General features: G+C 42.7%; 1 protein-coding gene and 1 long non-coding RNA gene across 3 annotated transcripts in view; one reads left to right on the top strand and one right to left on the bottom strand.

Moving 5' to 3' along the window:
• The window catches only part of vps50 (VPS50 EARP/GARPII complex subunit), a 329,813-nt gene that overhangs the window by 233,881 nt on the left and 74,117 nt on the right, over positions 1–21,815 (top strand). For both annotated transcript variants that reach the window (XM_063185955.1, XM_063185954.1), the window contains one exon: positions 21,217–21,368. In XM_063185955.1, the coding sequence (XP_063042025.1) occupies positions 21,217–21,368 (152 nt within the window). The remainder of the gene's footprint in view (positions 1–21,216; positions 21,369–21,815) is intronic.
• On the bottom strand, positions 15,925–18,142 carry LOC134435906 (uncharacterized). The gene is made up of 4 exons (XR_010032124.1): positions 17,761–18,142; positions 16,976–17,074; positions 16,580–16,662; positions 15,925–15,984 (listed from the first exon to the last, which is right to left on the bottom strand). It is a non-coding gene; the product is annotated as an uncharacterized LOC134435906 (long non-coding RNA).

Here is a 21,815-nt window from a genome sequence, read left to right as displayed (position 1 = left end):
CTAGTCTAGATGAAGTGTGGGAGAACACACACACACACACACACACACACACACACACACACACACACACACACACACACACACACACACACACACACACACACACAGGCCCGCCGACGGGGGGCACAAAGGGGTAGGTTGTCCTGGGCCCAGGGAGATAAGGGGCCCAGAATTGGGTCCCCATTACATTGTATATATTGGATAGGGGGCCCTTTCAGATTTCTTTGTCCTGAGCCCAGAAAAAGCTGTCAGCGGCCCTGCACACACACACTAACAGCGTTTTGAAGATAAGTGAGACTTCATCTCCTTCTTCTTCTTAAAATAGCAGCATGTAGCCAGTGCTAAGTAGGGTACGAGTAGGAGAACGTCCCATCATGCCCATACTGTATTTCCACCAGGATAAGATAGGCAAGCTGGAGGCAGTGCGAAGAGGCAAAAGAAAGAGTAATGAGTAACTATGCCATGAGTAATGAGTAACTTATGAGTAACTATGCCATGCTCTAGGGGTGACTATACTGGCAGGGAAATCCTGGGTTCAGAAAGTCAAAGTGGTGACATATTTGTTCCAGTCAATTGAGGTATCTGATCCTACAGTATGTTAGAGAGATGATCATACAGTATGTTAGACAGGTGTTGAGGACACACATTTACTGTCAATGAGGACACAGGCAGAAAAAGAATACTTGGCAGCAATTCTACTCTAACTGTTGTCCGTTTCCATAGCACTTTGAAGAACCATGTGACTTTCGTTTCTACAGAACTTAAAAATAGCCATGGATGATAATGCTAGCAACAAGCATGAGGTTCAGAATGACCTAAGCAAGTACCATGACTCTACCCTAAGGCATGTTTCATGAAATCATCTTGGAAATAAAGAAAAGTAAATATAAGACGCTATAAATACAGTTCAGCTTTACACAGTAGCTGTGATTTTAAGAGAATGACCACAAACATGAACTCTGCGTGACTCTATTTTTTCCACTGTGTGGCGGTCATACCGCTATAAATACGGCACTTGTTTTTCATCTTAGCGATTAATCTGAAGAGGCAGTGTTCTTTAATATTCTCTGGGTCAACAGGAGGTTTCTGGGATGCTCTTTTTGAGTCATGTGCTTGTGCACCGACCATATTACAGTTCATAATGGCAAAACTCTTGACATTTTCACTTAATCCCGGCACTTGTTGACATGGTGACATGCTCCCCCTGCCATCTCACCAGAGGACAATGCAGACATAAATGATACGAGTGGTTGCTTGCAGCTCCTTGCCAATACAGCACATCTGAACAGGAACCTTTTATTTATTCTCTTTTGAAAAAAGATTTTCCAAGTCCTCTTTTCTTCCCGTTGCCACTGGCAATAGCTGAGTGACAGATTGCAATTGGCATCAGACGTCAGTGCATGGAATGTTCAGGTTTGTGCCCAAAGGCTCCTCCCCTTTTTCAAACTCTCTAGTTTCTGTGATTGATCACCCTCACCATTAACCACTACCTTTTGAGGCTCAAGGGTATTTTTATCATACTTAATGACTTTCTTTCAAGGCTCACCGACTTGGAGGAACAAACCTCACATCTCTCAACTCGTCCTTAACTCAGCACTGTGCCATTACTGCTTTTGGAGCTGTATTCATCAAACTCCATGGAGGTGATGCATGAATGTACTTTTGGAAAGAACTGCACATTGAGAAATTGCAATTCAAAATTGCAACCAGAAGGCAACAACATGTGTGAATAAGCTGCTTTCACGGTGTGTTTGGACGGTTACCATGACGCAAAAAAAAGATCTAACAACAAAATGGAATTGTGTCGCTTGTGAGAACATTAGGTTCTGAATGGAGCCAAATGTTCCCGCAGGGACCTCTATTTTGGAGTGTAGAGGTAAGGATAGGATAATAAGCCTGTCAATATTCTAGAGTGATGAAGATTGAGATTGCGATCCGGCCGTGTCACAACGGGTCTCGAGCGGCTCTTGCCATTAAGATGGCCGGCCGGTCTTTCCCAGCAGAGAGGAGGGATGCGTTTGCTTGCTGGCTGACCTTATCTGTAATCGCATTACAGTTCTCTTTGTAGCAACAAGTGAAGCTTGGGGGGTTTGCAAAGGGGTCTGTTTTCCTGGGCCCAGAATTGGGTCCCTGTTACCAGAGAGAGTAGAGAGAGAGAGGTTCCATTGGCCCATTGTTTCCTGGTTCTATTATGGCCCCCCTTAGGCAGACCTAGGCAGACCTAAGGACTGTTCTATTCAGTGTAGGAGCATTATGACACGCCCTTTAGGCAGACCGGAACCTGGTCGCGTTAGGTGCCCATAGAAACCTATTATGTTGGCATATCTCTATAGAATATCTCTGCTGTTACATTTCATATCGGTATTTTGGGGTGGGGGTGTTTCAGATGACTTTGCCCCAGGCCGGGCCATAATTGTCAGAGGCCCTGTCGCCAGGAGAACATATCAGTCCTTGGCTTTTGCAAATGCTTTGATGATTTCTGTAGGCTGACAACTCATGTTGTATGTTTGTGTTTGTTGGCCCCAAGCCTCAAACGTATTGCATATTTGCTCTGAAACCTGACTCTATTATCTCCTCTTTTTACTTTTTTCTTTTTTCCAAAGTAGTGCTCTGATAAAAGTCCTGCTTTCTATGAGCCAAGCCGGCCCCTGAGCTCAATGTCTGACCATTGGAAAGAAGTAGATAAGCTTCTGTTCCTTTGATGTTGATTTCAGACCATTAAGTGAAGGCCCTATGAGGCCTGGAGTACACATGTTCTTCATTATCTTTGTATCTTTGGAAGTCTTGAGAGGACTTTCATGTGTCTGTGAATGATTTGCTATAGATACGTTGTTGAAAATGTTGGTAAAAGCAATGCCTTGGTGACCTAATTTAGACGTTTTTATAAATAGATTTCTTTCTTGGAAGTGATGGATGCCTTATAACTGACGCAGTGCTTCAAAATGGCACTTTTGTAAATGCATTTCGTCGTGCACACTGTTAACTACTAGTATTTCAAGCTTCAATAGTATTGAAAGCTCTGACTCCTATGCACAGCCAGGTTCCAGGTGCTGGTGAAGTGGAGTCATCAGTAATCCACAGTAAACAAGAAGGATCACCGCACACTGATGGACTTGATTTTGCTGCTTTTTTATTCAGTGTAGGTGAACAACACATTTCGCCTTGTGCTTCGACAGGTTCACTTTCAGGTTTCAGGTTCAATAGTATTGACTCAATATGCGTGCGAAGGTTTTCACTCAGCCAGGTCTAGCTGTCCAGCAGTATGTAGTTCTAAGCGACTGGATTTCTCTTTGGACCTTGAAAGTGTTAAGATTACATTTCCTTACACACAGCTGACACTTTTATCCAAAGCAATTTGCAGATCTTTACAGGGTATTGGTTATACTCCTTGGAGCTATGTGAGGTTATGTGCCTTGCTCATAGGCATTTCAGCCATAAGTGGATGTGTAGGGAGCGGTAAGGAGGATGGTATTTGAACCTGAACCTTTAGACCGCAGCTGTTTAGACATGGGCATGGATCTGTAAATTGAGTGAAATAGTTGTTGTTATTCTGAGCAGAGACTGCAAAAAGAACAGGAGTCAAGGAATAAAGAGGGAGATGGAAAGACTAGTTTGAAATAATTGCTTACAACATAGTTCCTTTGGATATCAACTATCAAGGCAATTCCGATTTGTTCTCGTGTAAAGGTTAGGTCACCGCTAACCATTTGTTAGCTGACTTCCAAGAGACCTGCTTGACCCAATGTACTTCCAGAGTGCCTTTTAGAAAATGCAATTACTCAAGGTCGTTTATTTTTAATTGTGAGGTCAAGACTGATGTTGTAACAATTAGAGTAATGAGGCTGCCTGGTCCTCATCACCCCCGTTCCTGTTCCCATCTCCGGTCTCTGGTGTGGGCAACAATGCCACCTGCTCTTTAGCGACTCGCTCGGCTAGCCAAGCAATTAGCAGGCCAGCGGGTTGGACCGCCACTAAACGATGTTGACAGCACAGACGCCGCCATGGGAGAGCCCTTTGGCTGGAATCACGGCCGCAGGTCCTTGCTCCCGCGGTAGAAGACAGGGATTGGGTTCTTCATGTCGTGACAGACAAACAAACAAATACATAGTCCCCCACACACAGTAGCGACAAAGTTCATTTGTGTGACAATGGCCAGAGTTGTTACCCCCCTTGCTTGCTCCTGTCTGCGGTGGGAGGGGACTGGGGGAAGGTCTGGGTTCATGTCAAGCATGCCAGACGAATGCATAGTCGTGTACACAAGCAAGCGCACAAAGACAGCGAGTTAATTTGTGTGAACACGTATTGTACGGGCATGCTGTCCTAATAATATTCATAGAGCAGACTGTTTCTAAAGAAATAATTGAGGACATGGAGTAAAATGGGTGTTGTTGTTTTCATAGGAAAGAATGTACAACAAATAGAGCGCGGGTTTAGGGAGGAGAGGCACCGTAGTTAGACGGGAAGGGTTGTGGGGAAAGATTAGTTTGAGATAATTACGAGAGGAATTATGGGGAACATTACGATGCTGGCACTGGGGACAGGCATGCACCGGGAAGAGATGTGAGAACTGGACTAGATGCAAGCAAATGGTCTTAGGAAATGGCTGGAGGGGATTTGGCCTGAGCTAGCTGTCTGCAGTCCAATGCCTGACGTGCTATGGCACATCAAGAGAACAGCAGTACTTCTCAAGCTGATTGCACTTTATGTGTGTGTGTGTGTGTGTGTGTGTGTGTGTGTGTGTGTGTGTGTGTGTGTGTGTGTGTGTGTGTGTGCGCGTGCGCGTGCGCGTGCGCGTGCGCGTGCGTGTGCGTGTGCTGGCGTGCGTTGGTGTGTGTATGTGACCAGATTGCTATTTCTGTATCCCTGTTATCCACCAGAGACAAGGCAATACCAATAGTGTGTGATGGGACATCATGTGTGCCAAAATAGGTCAAAGGTCATGTCTATCAAGGTGATGTGTTGTGTTCCCATGAGCACATCCGCCTTCCGTGTCACCGTGTCAAGACATAAAGTCATGCATGGAAAATGCATTAGCTCAATGATGATCTGTCAGGTCTACAGTATAGTCATTAGACACGTCAGCGGTTTACTTTGATTAGCTTTTTTTTTTTCCCCGCCGTCCAACTTTGCATTTTTTGCCTCATTTGTATGATAATGTTATTAGCACCATTGTGTTGCAGCTGAGTTGTCAGGATTCCTTCGTCTCTAAACAGCGTTCTTATGGGAGTATTGAGCCCAGCTCAGCCGTTCTGTTGTAGGCCGGCTGATTGATTGAGACAAATTGGTCCCGATGTCTGCTGTGGGAGTGGTGCCGCCACACAGGGGAGTGATTATCCATCCATCACAAGCTCATGATTTGCTTTTTATTTATTTTTTTATTTATTTTTTTTGAGCCATTTCAGAACTCTGTGTAGATGTACATGGAATTACTTGATTACACATGGATGACATTCTGATCGTGTTGAAACAAAGAAAATGTGTTTTTTTAATGTATAATGTATATACCGGTATACATAATTTATGTAGTCTATAGTCAGAATGTTATGTAAATGTGTATGAAAGTAGTTGATTGCACCTGCATGAATATAGAGACTGTGGAGGTTTAAAAATACGCTTCATATATATACTGTATATATGTTTTCAAATCTAATCATGCTATCAAAAACCTTTTCTGAATCTCAGGGTCACACAATGAAAGCTGTGCTTCTCACCAGACAACAAACTAATTTCAACCCTCCACATCTTTGCTTCCTGCCTTGTTTTGTCTCAATCTCCACTGCACTAAGTTATAGATTAAAACGCACTGCTCTTTCCCCACAGAACGTAAAACCCTGTTCTCCAGCACACTGTCTTGCAGGCGTTATCTGATTTCTTTTTTAATAAACCGCAAATATCCAGCTTGAAATGGCACAGCGTTACCCTCAGTTTATTACGAGTGAAACGAAACAAGGAGAAAGGAATAACGCCCTGAAAGCTCAAAAGAAAGGAAAAGAAAAGAAATAGCATTGCCTCAGATCCTCTCATATTGATTTTGGAGGGCCTGGTGTAATTCTCTGTTATGAATGCAGTCAATGTCTGTGAAGCATCCAAAAAGGACGCTTTGTTCTTGCCCTCGACAGAATAGTGGTGACTGAGAAATGGTTTTATATTAGTCGTTATAAAGCAGGTGCTCAGTGCTTCTCCTCCCATCGCTTGATCTATGGAGCACATTTTGTGCCTCACTGAAGTGCAATACACGACTTGTGGAGTGAAGGTCACTGGGGTCGACCTGATGTATTTGTTCTCACACTCTGCGCTGCATGCTGAATTGGCCTCACGTAGAAATACACAAAAAGCATTTCTTGTCATATTGAAACGACGCTCAATTGTTTTCTTATTGTTTCACTGCGGGAACAGGGTTTTTTTTCTCAACACTGTTTTGGCACTATCAGCCTTTTGATGTGTTTTTCCAACATTAATCCAGGGGTAAAGCTAAATGTATGTGTTGTCTTGAGGTTCAGATGGAGCACTGTCTCGAAATCTGTAAATTTGACCATTTTCCACCTCATTTTTGTCCTGTTCCTTTCTATTCAGTACGGTGTTGAATTGCCAGTGTGATATTCTCCATGGCGAGGTCTCTGTTGGGTGCCGCCATAGCAGACGAAAAATAATTCTAGTGTCTTACTCTGGACTCCTGATCTTCCGATCCATCCCCAGCCACCAGCTGGAAGTTTGGCCTTGTATCCGCACGATTGATCGTCTGTATCCATCACACATTCCCTCAGTGTATCCATCTATGGAAAAGAAATGGCAGGGAGAAGGGGTGGCTATATGACTGTGACTTTGAGGAATGAAGGTTAACAAATGGCGTTCATGTGGTTATGTGACATTTTGGATTTCTTTTTTCCTTGGAATGATTCGATACGAAGTTCATTGATGTGTCCTTGTCTCCCATAACGACGTTTGCGTTTGTGATGGATATCTGAGGTCGTCATGAAACCTCTTCTTTTTCCTTTTCCTCAGAGACTTCACTCCCAGGTGTCTTTCAATCCAGGCATCGCTCCAATTTATCACTGTCATTGGTTGTTTTTTTTTTGTTTGTTTTTTTCGGGGGAGGGGGGGGGGGGGTTTTTCGGTTGTTTGAGTTTTTTCGCTTCTGTTTTCCCCTTGAATTTAGTTTTCCCTTAAATGAAGTTAAATAAGTTTTAACACTTTCAGAGTGGTCGTGGCATTTCTACAAATAGGATCTTTTTGTATGAAAACTTTGAAGCGCAATGACAAAACGAACAAGTATTTGTTTTTCACAAGCATCAATGCAGAAAGCTGCAAGATGGATCCTCTGGCATGATAAAGCGTGTCAGCCCTGGATTTGGCTTGACTCCCGCCTGATTTTTAGGAAGACGGCCACATAAATATGGATTGAGGTCTTTCCCTCTCTGTGTGTCTGTGCAATCGTGGCGTTTGGCTGTTAACTGCAAGTCTCCGGCTAAATCTCAGAGCTTGTGCCCCTGCCATAACCAGACAGGAATTTTGTCCCTTTTTAGTTTTTAAATGGAAGAGACCCGTTTTGTGCCTCATGTGGCGTGAAGTTACCCAAGCACTAACATCATTGGGTTCCATGTTAATGAACCGTTTCCTCTGCCAAACGTGGATTTGGTGACTTTCTCTGTACCCTCTTGTCTGTAAATATATTCCACTCTGTGGATGAGTGCCAGTTCCAAACTTTTGAATTTTCATGTCAGTCACGGCAACAACTTTTGTGACTTTTTTTCTGTATAATTATGAATGGTGTTTAAACTGCAGGGGCATTTCAAATACAAAGACATTTACATTAGCATATACTACGTGTATAACAGGATTACTTTTGATATAAACATTGGCTAAGCGCTCAAGATCCGGTGCTGAATATTGACATTCTGTGCATATATTTCCCTGAGATTCAGTAGCGTTCGCTATGCAACACCGGAACGCTCATTTCAATATGCATCACCCTTGACACAGATGTCTATATCCGTTTCCCTGATGTGATGTTGTGTCAACACTATTTTTTAATCAGTTTTTTTTATCGGTTAGTAATCTGAAGCATATTCCGTTGAGTATTTCAGAAAGGTCTAACTCTAAAGTCATTTCACGCTTATTTTAAGGTCATGCTATCTGTGTCATCAGTTTTCTACTCACACCTGATACACATGACTTGTTCCTTCCAATTCCGTTGGAGAATGAGCAGCATATTTATTAATTATTTATATATTTGTTTACATACAGTATTATATTTAGTCATTGTAGCGCTGGCATTAAAGGGACACTGTGCAGGAAATGGTCAATAAAGGTACTGCAACTATGCAGCTCATTGAAACTGGGCTGTCTATTGCCAAATTTTATCTTTTTCATGAAAGTTTTACTAAGTAATAAATGAATATTTTATAGTATGGCCCAAGTACAGTCGTTTTTGAAGCATGGAGAAGATCCCCCTTTTCTTGTATGAAAAGTGCAATGTTTCCAGTCATAATGAATACTTAGAATTTGATGCTGGTGGTAAGCATTCACGAAAAAGGTAACATTAGTGAATTGGCAGCATGAATTCTGGAAATAATCAACTTAAAATCTCACACAGTGTCCCTTTAAAGCCATTCCCTTGCCTCCTCTGATGACACATCAGTGTATCCGGCTGCAAGGTGGTGGCCCAGCTGTCTGGTCTTGGATGCTGCAGTGTGGTTAAATCCAGAGCCATACAGAGGGGAGAGTTGCGCGATTGGAGGACCAGGAATTAAATTGCAGCCCCGCCTTTCAACGAGATCGAGGTCGTGCCTAAAGCGGCTGTCTTTCCGTAGACTCAACATAAAGCCACCATATTAAAAGCCAAAAATAAGGACTAACGAACTATACTGCGGGGTAATCACCACAAATATGTAAACTATCAACTGTCTCGGTAATGATAATCACAACAGTTTTACCATCTGTGATGTTTATCTGAAGTTATTACTACGAACAGCAAGTCTTGTCATATTCCCTGCATTGCATCGCATCGCATTTGCTGTATGCTACGCCCACTTCTAGGTACTAACATTCGCAGCGCTTAAGCAGTTCTGAGACGCTTAACAGCTAATTTTGCCAATGCGGAAGTCGGCCCTAGGACACAGTGGAGATTGCCCGACTCTCCCTCTCTCTCTCTGTATGGCTCTGGTCAAATCCATTCACTGTGAGCAGACTCTCTCCACAAACCCTCTGCTACACTTCCTTTGAGTGATGGCACATTTAATTCTTGCTGTTGTCATTACTGCAAGTGCCAGTTATGTATTATTTCCACAAATCACGAGATTAAAATGTCAGCCCTGTACAACAGAAACATCATTACACGGTTTCAGTACTCCATCAAACTCTGGTGCAACAAATCAATTCCATACCAAACATATTGTAGCGTTCCAAGTTGGAACAAGTTAATTTGGCAAGAAGCCGTACGGAGTAATGCCCCAAGGCTTATCTTTAAACGTTGTAGATGGACGAGCCCTCTTTGCTGAGTCCGCCTGGATGTCTTAACCTTGAGGCGTGGCCAAGCCGTCTCCATCAAGACATGGAGCTCAGGCAGGCAAGGGGAGATGGGCAGGTAGGGGATTGGGTGGGCCGGCAGGCAGGCAGGCAGACAGGCAACAGAGACTCTTCATCCATCCTTCACCGTCCGCACATTGAAAATGCTCACACAGCATCGACCTCTATTTGATGAAAGCAGCACAAGGAGATGGTGATGGGGGCGGCAGTGGTGGGGGCGGTGGTGGTGGAGCCTGGGACTTGCACTGCCTCCTCAGTAGAGGGGAAGGTTAATCTTCCTGTTAATGTGTCATAAAGCCCTCTGATCCAATCGGCTTCATCTTTTATCTCCACGCCTGTTTGTTCATAGCAAACACCACCGCCACCAATAACAACAGAAAAAGAAAAAAGGGGGGAAAGAATCAATCAGAATTGATCACTCAAGGGCCCCAACGCATTACTGTGAGTAATTCATGAATGTTTAATGCAATGTACTGGAATTAGCCAGGGTTTGGTATGATTCCATCTTCTGATGTGTGTTATCCATTTAGTAAGCATTGGTGCCATAAATATTTAAGGCGCCCTTCAGCTGCGAGGGTGTTTTTTTTCCTTCTTATTTTTAATGACACTTTCCTCAAATCGACTATTCATGAAGGCTATGCGGTGGAATGTGCAGCTGTAATACAGTAGGGGGTTATTGGCAAAAGGGGGCACTGCCGCTGTTGTATTTGTTAATTTCCTAAAGTTAATTAATTGTAAATGTATTATTCAGTATAATTTAAATGGGTTTTTTTGCATTTTATTATTCTATCTGTAGTGTGGTACCAAGTGAAGATAATTCTGTTTTTTTTTTCTTTCTTGCTTGAGATATTGCCAGTAATGAAGTTAAGAATTTAAACAGTTTAAAATCGTGGTGTGTGTTTTCTTAGTGTGTAAAATGGTGGTGTGTATTCTCATCGCTTTTTATTCCAGTTAAGTCAGAGGATAAAGTCACAGCAGGGCGTGCATGAAAATTCAAACAGGGTCAAGTACAGGTCTCTCTTAAGCTCATTGAAAATGCACCTACAGACAGTAAAAGATTCATAACGTCTTTTAGATGTAAAGGAGCATCTTCCCACAAAGACCTATCGTCATTTGTTCCAAATACACCAAATGAGATGGATTATTCTAAGGAAACTATTCAAATGCTAAAAACCTTTTGTAGGAAGTTCTCTGGCGTGTATGTTGTTATTCCGAGCTGGGGGATTTAGTTGGTCCCATTGTGTGGTGTGTAGTTAAGAAAGAAGACGGCAGAGAAGCTTAAATCACGTTTATTTCTATGCCTGATGTAATCACTTGCATTTGGGCACTCACAGTGAAGAAAGCAAGTTAATGGATTCCTTGGAAATTGGCCACCAGGCCCTGCATCACAATTATGTGTATGGTGTGCACAGAAGAGAGAGACAAGATCGTCCCCCTTATGTCAAACAGCATTGCCTAGGCCAGTGTTTCTCAACTGGAACAGTCTTGGGACCCACCATTTTCCACTCTCATTCAGTCGCGACCCAATTTTTTTAGCGATACTCGAATGACTGGCTGCACGCTACTATCTCGCATAAACATTCTGATTTTATCTATGACGACAGATGACAGACGTTCAATCGCCTATCAAAATAAAAGTTGTAAATTGTTGCAGGAAAAGTTGGATGATTTTTTTAAAAAAAATTTAATTTAGTGAATCAATGAATTACGATTTTTTTTTTTTTTTACACCACGGCTGGAAATGTTATTTGGAAACATCATGAAAAAGGTTGAGAAGTCTATGTAGTGCTTCTGTAAAATATACCTGTGGCTGTGTATTGTTGACTTGAAGTAACATCATCTGCTTTTGGTATCCTCTAGCCGAGCTCTAATGCCTTTTGTTTACCAGTCACTCTACTGAGGTCGTTATGATATGAGCACGCGTATCTAAAACAGTGACACATCTAAATAATGGCTTATTATATTTGCCCTCTCTCCCCTCATCCATAAATTTCCCCTCCGCCGCATGCATTATGTATGAAGTCCTTCCCCTTTTGCACGGGGATGCAAAGCTTATTAGTCTGCTGCTGGTGTACGGCAACTCTGGTGACCTCCTCCTACTTCAGGTTCTTCCATCCTATCCAACAATCAATGGGCATGTTTGCCTCAAACTGGCTTAAACTGCAGCCTGAGGAAAAGGTGAACTTTTTTATTAGATTATTAGATTTTTTTAGTCAATCATTAAGTGATGGGTGATTAATTTCACTCAATTTCACTTAATTTCACTGCAAATGTAGAGTTGTGCCATGGTTATTACCCTATGTGGACAAAGTATATGGAGAACTGACGTAGTCTAGCTAATATACGCTTATTTTAGGAGGTTTGAGCAATCAACACTTTGCACTAGGTCTGTTCAAATGCCTTTCTTCAGACGTACTAGCTTTAAGACTTCTTAAATTCTGTTCTTGAAATATATTTATAAGGACAGATGAATGTTGAGTTTTACAGACTTTGAAAGATTATAATGTGGGGCAGCTCAAAATACTGGATGCTGTCTTTTCAGTTATCTCTGTCCCACAGGTGAATAGCATGTTTTATTTTTTATTTTTTCAATTAGATTAATTGGTTGACATCAGGGTAGGGATGACATTTGAAAGCAATATGGTAAGAAAGTGCTTTAAGGGAAAAAAATATGATGGAAAAAATGTGATGATGAATTGTAGAGAGTTTTGAAATATGTAGATGTTTGGCATGGTAATTGCACCATGTGGTAAAATGTCTGTAAAACTACTGTACCGACACTAATCTCATCAGTAGAAGGCAGCAGTCTATTAGTCAGTCTAATCTATAGCAGGGGAATGGGCCCCGGGAGTTATGGACCTAGCCAATGTACAACAAATGAGCCTGCCGGTACTGTATGATTTCACCTGTGGTTCAAGGGTAGTCAAGTTTATAACGGATTATTCTACTGTGACGTTACTCAGTGGAGGGGAGTGCTAGTTCATATATGTACAACAAATGACTGTAATTGAATGAAAATACCTAAAATACAAGGTTATTCCTGTTAAGGTCATTCAAGTTTGCAATCATATTCTTACTCTGGCGTTGTAAACAAATGAGACTAGTCAGTCTCAGAGATTTTGTCAGTATACCAAAAGTTCAAGGTCATTCCAGCTCAGCATTCTACGTCGGGCCAATTGGATCAGTTGAATACTATGTTACATATGGTCAGTAAATGAGTCTGATTGTGTAAGTACAACACAGTTTCAAGGTCATGGAAGTCTATGCTATAAGCCTGTTTTCTACTTTGTGTTAGTGGAGTGGTGTAGTAGTGTGTATATGTTGTGTTATACGCCCAGTAATTGGGCTTTATTGTGTCACGACAGCAGAGTTTCAAGGTTATTCATTCAAGTTTATAAGCCCATTCAGTGTTGTTGTAGAGTGGAGCAGAGTGGAGTGTAGTAGTGTGATACACATGTCCACCCTCATCCCGTTCACTCCCCCTCCGCCCCCCTCCCCCAAATCTGTGTGATGAACATGTGTAGAGTGTAATGGGCTGGGCTGGGCTGGGCTGGGCTGTGTGCGGATATTGGCTTGGTGCGCTAGCCTCGAAACGGGGGGAACTAAAAGTAATGATACCACATCTGTTCATTACCTGCACAGATCGCTATCGATCTCCCACGCTGTGCTGTGCAAGTGGCTGTAAGAGAGTGCCTTTGTGTGGGGCTCTGCTTGCTTTCACAAGGACACACTCCACTCCACTCCACTCCACTCCACTCCAGAGGCCTTGCTAAGTCTTAAGAGGGATTTGTTTCATTCGCTGGGCTTTTCTTTTTGTCATTTTAAGCAGAAATTAGATTTATAAACATGTTCTAAAATCCATCGCATGTGAAGAATATGAGTGTGGCGCTTCTAAACTGAGATGCGTCTGTGCGTGTGTGTCTATGTGCGCGTGTGACTGAGGGGGAGAGAGTTTGTGTATTCATAAAGTTCCTGAAAAAGTTGAAATATTGGGTATTTTTCACATTCCTCTTTCATCTGTCCCTTTTATTTACTATCAGAGGTGGCCGTGTTTGCTTCAGAAACTATAAATTAGTGTTGCACCGAAACCGATGCCAGTATCGGTGGATCGGTGGATCGGCACTAAAGGGGTGGTATCGGTATCGGCGAGTACCAACAAATAGGGCACCGATACCATTTACAGGTGCTTGTATGACACTTAAAGGGCTGATGACAGAAACATGAATCAATTAAATCTCTTAAGTAAAATGGACAATATAGCAAGATGTTCAATGTGTGTCATAAACACGGCAAAAGAAAACGTTGTTACGCCAATATCCAACTTTTAAATACACACTGCAAGACCTCTGGGTTCTTGGTCAACCGCCATGTTGTGACGTCAACGCCAGAACAGAAGGTGGCGCTGCGGATCACATACAGCTCTGTTGGCTGCTACCAGAGAAATCGCTGCTACTACTCACGGACGTCCGTGGGAACAAAGATTGGTAGGTCAACGCTTTTGTTCAAAATATGACAATCAGTATTTTAATAGGCCTGTCTGTTATCTGATTTAATACTACCTACATCTACTGTGTACTGTTGCCTTGCACGTGCAAATGCTGAATACCATGTAAGCCAATAATAGCAATAGGTATTGGGTAGCATCAGCATGCAAACCGACATACAAGCTAGCTCTGCTGGTAGCCGATCCGTGATTCATTTGGCAGGCACGTCTTCTACTGTGAATGAGAGTTCTAGTTTTATCCTTGAATGAAGCATAATATTTGATAGCCCACTTCAGCCTTAGCAAATAATTACGATGCAGGTCCTATAGCATAGGCTACTTGCCTCCTGCCTATTGCTTTCGCCCTGTGTTTTTGAAGTGTGTAGGCTACTAGCAATAGTTGTCATGACCCAATACAGGCGGTCATCGTCAATCCTCCTCCACCCTAAACTGAGCAATGCTTTTACTTTTGGTCATTCTTAATGTCTCGTCAAACTAACAACCCAGCGTGCAGGCACAATTGCTTTGAGAAACACCAAGTCCTTTCAAACTTGGCAATAAGAGACCACGATGCAAAGACAAAATGTGTACTACTAAGCTTACAACTTCTGCTATAAAATTTGTCACATCAACAGACAAGCACATCAAACCAGCAGGTGAGGAGGAAGACTGATGATGCCCATATCCTATAGAGTAGGCTCTTTTGTAGTGTGACCTGTAAACACACTATCCAACACCATCGAAAACCTGCCTGTCAAAGTGAATACACCACAACTTTATTGAAAGATCTTTATTTTGTAACTGTGATGAAAACTGTTCATGGAAGGTAAATTACAGCCAATTTTCATTTTCATTTGTGCAGGTGTCATTTGAGCTGTGTGTAACCACCACGCCTACAGAGAAGGGGTTATTTGCTGAAGGGAGCAGGATGTAGCACAGCAAACCCTTGATGACATTACCTGTATCACCAGCCATGACTTCACTTCTCCACTGTGTCTCAATGAGGACATGCTGAATGTGGCCTATATGACTTACAAGCAGTATGTCTGTGCTGTATGTGGCTGAATGATTTACAAGCAGCCTGTCCATCTGGTTAAGTACCACCTTTATGTAGTAAAGTTCTGGAAATATAATGTGTATGCTGTAATAAAAGTTTTTTTGGGCATCTGTTTTTTTTCTTTACTAGCAATGTCAGTCAATAATAGTTGTAATGTTTACAGTTGTGTTCTATACAGGTGTCCCGTTTACAAACATTGCCACTGTGAGGAGGGGCAGGCTGCTAAGCAGCCAACCACATGAGCGTGTTTTTTGAGTGACAGCAGTTTCCAACAATTGGGGGTTGTAGAGTGCGCCGCCAGTGGCGCGAAGCCAGGGATTATTTGCAAATGGGAAACCCATGTATAGCACAACATTTACAGGGGTTGGACAATGAAACTGAAACGCCTGTCATTTTATTGTGGAGGGTTTCATGGCTAAATTGGGTCAGTCTGGCCAATCTTCATTAATTGTACTTTGCAAGAGCAGAGTGTGAAGGTTATATTTGCAGGGTAAATGCACAATTACGCTCCCAATATTGCAATGCACAAAAGATTATGGGTGACATCAGTGTACAAAAGAGAAAAACTGACTGTCAGGAGCTCCACAGGGTCAATATACATGGCCGGCTGCTATAGCCAAGCCTATCTGAAACCAAGTATTTCAGTTTCATTGTCTAACCCCTGCTTATCCATATGCTACAACATATTCTCCATTTATACACATTCATTCAGACTGTACAAAAGCAAACGGAGAACATTTTTGGTCAATGTATCAATCTATTTAGTTAACGCCACAAATATCAGTAATATTACATTCTAATAACAAGTGTCTCACAGCTTTAGATACATCTCTTACATGAAGAATACAACCAAAAGCTCCCCCAGGGCCTGCAGTGTATATACAGCCTACACTCAGTCCTGCCATGCTTCATCTTCGCCCTGTGGAGCAAATGGAACAATTAGATCAAAAATACAATTTGAAATGAAGGGCAATCCACACACATTAACACTCTACTTGGTAAATGATAGTTTGAATGTTTTGCAGCAATGTGAGAAAAAGACATGGCAAAAATAATACAAGGGAAATTGCATGGATGGGCTCCAAAATAAAATAATTCTTTGGCACGATGTAACATTGAAATGCAATGCAGGATACAGATTATCATGCAGTAGTGGGGTATACGTGTCACATACGAAACTGTATGAGGTGGTGTTCACATCAGCAGGTAAATTACAAGCGCAACATTGTCCCAAGTGCCGCATGACGCAACTTTCAGGCTCATGAGTTATTTTTCATTAAAAATGTTGGTATGTTAGAGCTGAATGAACACATTCTAATGCAGGATGGGGGTCTTTGTGTTTAAATGCAATTGCTGTGATGTTTTAATGTGCTTCAGAGGCTGAGATATTTTTTTCATATGCTGAGGGAAACTTTTCTCAAAATGGGCTTAGGCATTCAGCTGGAATTTTTTGCATGTTCTTTAGGCATCAATGGGTGAAGGACCTGCAACCAGAATAGAAAAAAGGTTCTTACCCACACAAAAAAAAATCTTCTGGCAATTCCCCCCAGGTACATCTTCAGGGTGTGAAGTATTGCATCTCTTTTTCGCTCAGCGGCTGCTTATTGACACAAGGAAACACAAAAGATACATAATGGGTTAGATAAGAGTGTACATTGATGGACGGTAGTTTAGGTGGGTTATAGGCCAACATAAAGAAATTGACGTGAGGACACATACAGAGTGATATTGGGGGTAGGAGAGATACATACAGTAACAAGTAGATGTAAATGCTAGCCAGACAAAGGGCAAATTGTGAGTGAGAGACAGAGGGAGATAAATTAGGTATTAATACTGTATGTCAGTCGGTGTCGACTAGCAGATAGGAAGAATGACATGTTCTTGGTGGACAGATAAAGACTTAGACCTACTGCAGAAAGTGTTTGGTTGCATGGTGTGAACCATGATCTGCTTCCAGTTCCAATTTGGGATCCCATTTCTTCTGTAGTCCTTGTAAATCTAAAGTAGGCCTGGCCAACATAAAATTGAAACACACAAATGAAGCACAGATGTAACAAAAGCAATCCAACATTATTAGCCTACAACATCCCTTTTCCCAAAACCTCAGGACATACAAAAAATACAAGAATGGGAAAAAAATCAACCATGTTATGGTGCAATGATAGCAGGAAGTTAATAAAGTCAAGTGCAGGACTTTTTTGACCAGATGATTATGCGACTATGCAAGTGGCGTTCATTTCTTGACGAGGGGGAACACACAAACGTTTTTTTATGCATTGTAAAGGGCAGAAAGAGACCATTTCTAGTCATGTCGTAGGAATTATAACCAACACACTCCTCCAGACTAGCGTGATTACCGTCCTCCTAACAACGAATGGCAAAGTGTAAGCTTAGTGTAGTGTTTCCACGAGTCTAGTTACTACAAGGCAGGTTGTAAGTTACTTCTTCGATGTTTTAACATAAATCCAGTTCTGTATAACACACCAATGCCACAGTAATCACAAAACAGATGCAAAATGCTTGGAAAAAATCCTCATGAAAGCAATCATTTGTTGATGTCCACCCACTAGCATTTCCTCATATTATGCTAACTAGTGCTACACTTTGCCTCTCGTCGTTGTAAGGCGACTTATCACGCCGGCTTTATGATTGCATTTATGATTATCTTGAAGATAAGATACATTGCGTTACGTACCTTCACGTCGTTTGTTTCACAACATGATTTGACGGGTCTTTGAAGAGGTAGCCTTGTCCCCGGCGACGGATCCGATGTGCAAACCAACATGATTAGCCTGATAGACCAGCCTAACTGTGAGACCCCCTCCTGAATACTGCACTCCGGGTGACAGTAGCACACATTTGTATGACATTTAACTGAACAGCCAAGTAATTATTTTAATGTGGAAGTACCGAAATTATCCAAAATTGACATGTTCAGAGCACAGCTCCACCTCCTGTCCCATCAATACCACGGGCATCAGCAAGTGAGTGAGGAGGAAGAGTTCTGTCGCTGACGTCATTTTCGACTTCATCATCAGTGGTCTCCAGGGTGCTGCGCCCAGTAAAATTCGCCAAAATAGCCGCGGTTGTAAATCATAACTTGGAAAATAGGCGCTTTCCAGAATTCATATATATATCATTCTGAGTTATTTTTTATGTTAAAAATCATATCAAAAAACGTCAAAAATCTGTCATCAGCTCTTTAAGCTGCCTTGAAATAAGTTATTTCATAGAGGTATTTAAAAAGTATAAAAAGTTTTGCTGGATTCACTTTGCATTAGTCTTTTTCCTGTTTCACAAAGGTAGGCAGCAGCCTGACAAAGCAATGATTTTACATCCAAGTAGTATGCACTACAGCCCTTCATACATTTCAAATAGGGTGGTATCGGTATGGTATCGGCCGATACTGCACAGCCAGGTATCGGGTATCGTATCGGGGCCAAAAATGGTATCAGTGCAACACTACTATAAATCTCTGCCATGCGTTCTGTTTGCCCATCATCCACCTAGCAGGAATTGATTTTTTACTAATTAGCCTGGCTAATCGACTTGTCTGATGACTTTTTGGTGTGCTTATTAGGTACCAGCTGGTTCAGAAAACAAGATGTGGGACCTAATAATTGGCAGAGATTTTATGTTCTGGATGCTGCGGGGGACGGGATGTCCAGCTCTGATTTTCTCCTTTTTTTTCTGTGATGTGCACAGTACTATTGCCATCATATGGCATTAGAAAGGAAACCTTTCAATTGTGTTTTCTAACGTTACACATCTGACATTCCTTCCTCCTGATGTTTTAACACCCCCAGGGCTCCACCACTCAGTTGTCTGTTTGAGACGAGCCATAAAAATCCATTTGTGACCAATTTTACGCAATGTCAGTCTTCAAAGATTGCAGTACAAATGCAGCCTGTGACCCATGCAAGGCATTCCAGTGCATTTACATGGCTTGTTCAACTGTCACCTTCTTGCTTTTTCCTAAATGCATGGGACTCCTGAACCTACAGTGTGTGTTGGAGAGGACCAGGGTGATGTTGGCCTGAAAGTCATTTCAGATGTGTATTACAGTTGCCCCACATATACCATTCATCATCAATGTGTAGCATAATGTACAGACCAGGAGCGACTGAAGCGACGGAAGTCATTATTTCTCTATGGAAGGCACGAGACCTGCGCTACCACAGCGAATTCGCCAGGAGCAAAGCTTCTTGAGCGACCAGAGCGAATTTTGACGATTAAACTCAATCTAATCGCAGGTGCATTCGCTCTGATGGAACGTTCATATCTCCGAATGTCCCAGGCGGTCAAGCCAGAGCTGTTATGTGATTAGCTGAATCAAACATGTCAATGCTGCGTCTGGAGCGTATACAGCGAATTCAAGGCGAAACTTCTTCTGCTACCCACGCTACCAGGCAGCGTAGTTCGCTCTTGGTCTAGACACGGCATAACAAGACTTTGAACATGACATTTGGCCTGTCACAGGAATGTGAGTCGGCCCAAGGCCAGTCACATGCAACAGAATATGTGCTGGCACATTTGAACTATGGGGAAAGCCTGTGCATGACATTTAATCATGAGTATTACAATTTTAATTCTTAAAAAAATGTAGTCAATGTTTTAAAAAAAATAAATGTTGAGTTCATTCCAAATTTTGGCCCTCAGACAATTTGAGTTTGACAACCCTGGTGTACAGTATGTGGCTGGTGCAGCATCTCATGAATGCCAATGCAAGACGTTTGCAAGGTTTGCGTGGTCGCCTCATTTTTTCCCCCCCGTCCTGCTTCCTTTTTTCAGGAACTTGCGAGGAGGATTGTTGTGTGTGTGTGTGTGTGATTTTGTACCGCTGAAGGGGGTGGGGAGTTAGTCTAGAATGTAGAGCGCAAAATGGAATAATGTAATCCCATTTTCTTTTGGCTGTGAAATTTTACTCCTTTTTTTTCTTCCTTTTTCTCATTCCTCCGCCGCTTTTCTTTCTTTACCTTCCCAAGCCTTCATCACTACTTTATTGAAGTCAAATGAGAAGCTTTGTAGTCGCGGGCCTAATGTGAAGAACTCAATCCCTAAATAGAACAAGAAAGCTGTGTCAACACGCCAACGCTGCTGTGAATAGAATCTAGTCTGCGCTTTTCTGTGCTTCATCTCTTGGGAAGGAATGGTGATCTGCGTGTGCGTGCGTGCATGCGGCAGCGTATTTGTGTGCATTTCTGTGTTATGTTTTAAAAAACACTATCTGTACGCTAATACTGTATATGTGCATTTCTTTCACTTTACAGTAGACTGCTCAGTGTTGAACAGACATAAAGATCGGTGTTGTCTTCAGGGTGTCTCTTTTTTTTAACCCGTATGCATCTCAATACTAAACAGACAGCTGCTTTCGAGCCATGGCAGACCAATATGCTGTGCCTCACACAACACGCTTAACCATCTTTAATGCCCCGGTCTGGCCAGATGTTGCCGTAGGATTTTGTCCTTAACTACATTAACCATAGATAATATGGCGTCTGTGTATTAGATTAGCACATCAAGAGCAGCTGGATAATGTGTTGAAGCAGACTAGCGATGCCGCATTGCTAATCAACCATATGTCAGCTAAACATAAAAGCGAGTCTTTGTGCTTCTATGTCCTTGCCTGTGTCCATATGCCTGTACTGTGTTTGTGTGTGTGCCACCTGAAAGCAAGTGGCGAGCGTGAGGTTCAAACTGAAGTCATTGACATGCTTATGTGTGTGTGTGTTTCTTTGTCTGTGCGCGTGCGTGCGTGCGTGCGTGCGTGCGTGTGTACTCAAAGAACAAAAAAAAAAAAACTAACTAACCCGTCTTTGCATCTGCACTTGTTGTTCTGTATATTTCCTGTGCATTCTGCTTGTGATGTTGGCTATGATTATGTCCTCCTTTGAAAGTCGCTTTGGTTATAAAGAGTCTGCCAAATGTAATGTATTGTAATGCGTGTGTGTGTGTGTCTGTTTCTCTCTCTCTCTCTCTCTCTCTCTCTCTCTCTCTCTCTCTCTCTCTCTCTCTCTGTCTCTGTCTCTGTCTCTGCCTCTCTCTCTCTCTCTCTGCCTCTCTCTCTCTCTCTGCCTCTCTCTCTCTCTCTCTCTCTCTCTCTCTCTCTCTCTCTCTCTCTCTCTCTCTCTCTCTCCTTCTCTGCGTGCAGGAGCCGAGTGGCGAGAGCATGGGTCCCCCCCACGGTCCCCCGGAGGAGCGTCGTGAGAAGGTGCCGAGCCCCCACCTCAGCCAGATGGTGGTGCTCACGGCCAGCGGCACACTCTACGGCCTGGCACAGAGGGTGGTGGCCACAGAGTCGCTGTGAGTAGAGTAGCCTACTGTACATTCATCCATTATGCTTTTCTTTTTGCCTTTGATGTCTTTATTTGGATCAGGGGGGGGCAAGATTTGGCTGGTTAGTTTCGCAGATTAGCAAGTCACCATTTTCGCATTTCCGACATCCACTTCGCTCATGATGATTGGTGGGTGCGCAGCCTTTACAGGTCTGTGGTTGGGCACCTCCATGCATCTAATGCCCGTCTTTTTCCCATTTCCCATTGAAATGACTGGAGGCGGGACTTATTCACTCTCTCCAGTTCTTATACTACCTCCATGATTTGGATAGTGCCAGTGAAGAGATGTCAGGAAATGGAAATAGGCCCTGCCGTGGCCAACCGGTAGGGCACTCGTTTACCATGCGGCTGACCAGGGTTCGATTCCCGGCCCGGGTCCTTTGCCGGCCCCACCCCGTCTCTCTCTCCCCACTCG

This window comes from Engraulis encrasicolus, chromosome 20 (genome assembly GCF_034702125.1).
Source record: "Engraulis encrasicolus isolate BLACKSEA-1 chromosome 20, IST_EnEncr_1.0, whole genome shotgun sequence".
NCBI lineage: Eukaryota > Metazoa > Chordata > Actinopteri > Clupeiformes > Engraulidae > Engraulis > Engraulis encrasicolus.
Note: the sequence above shows the minus strand (reverse complement) of the source record. Positions and strands in the feature narration are given on the sequence as shown.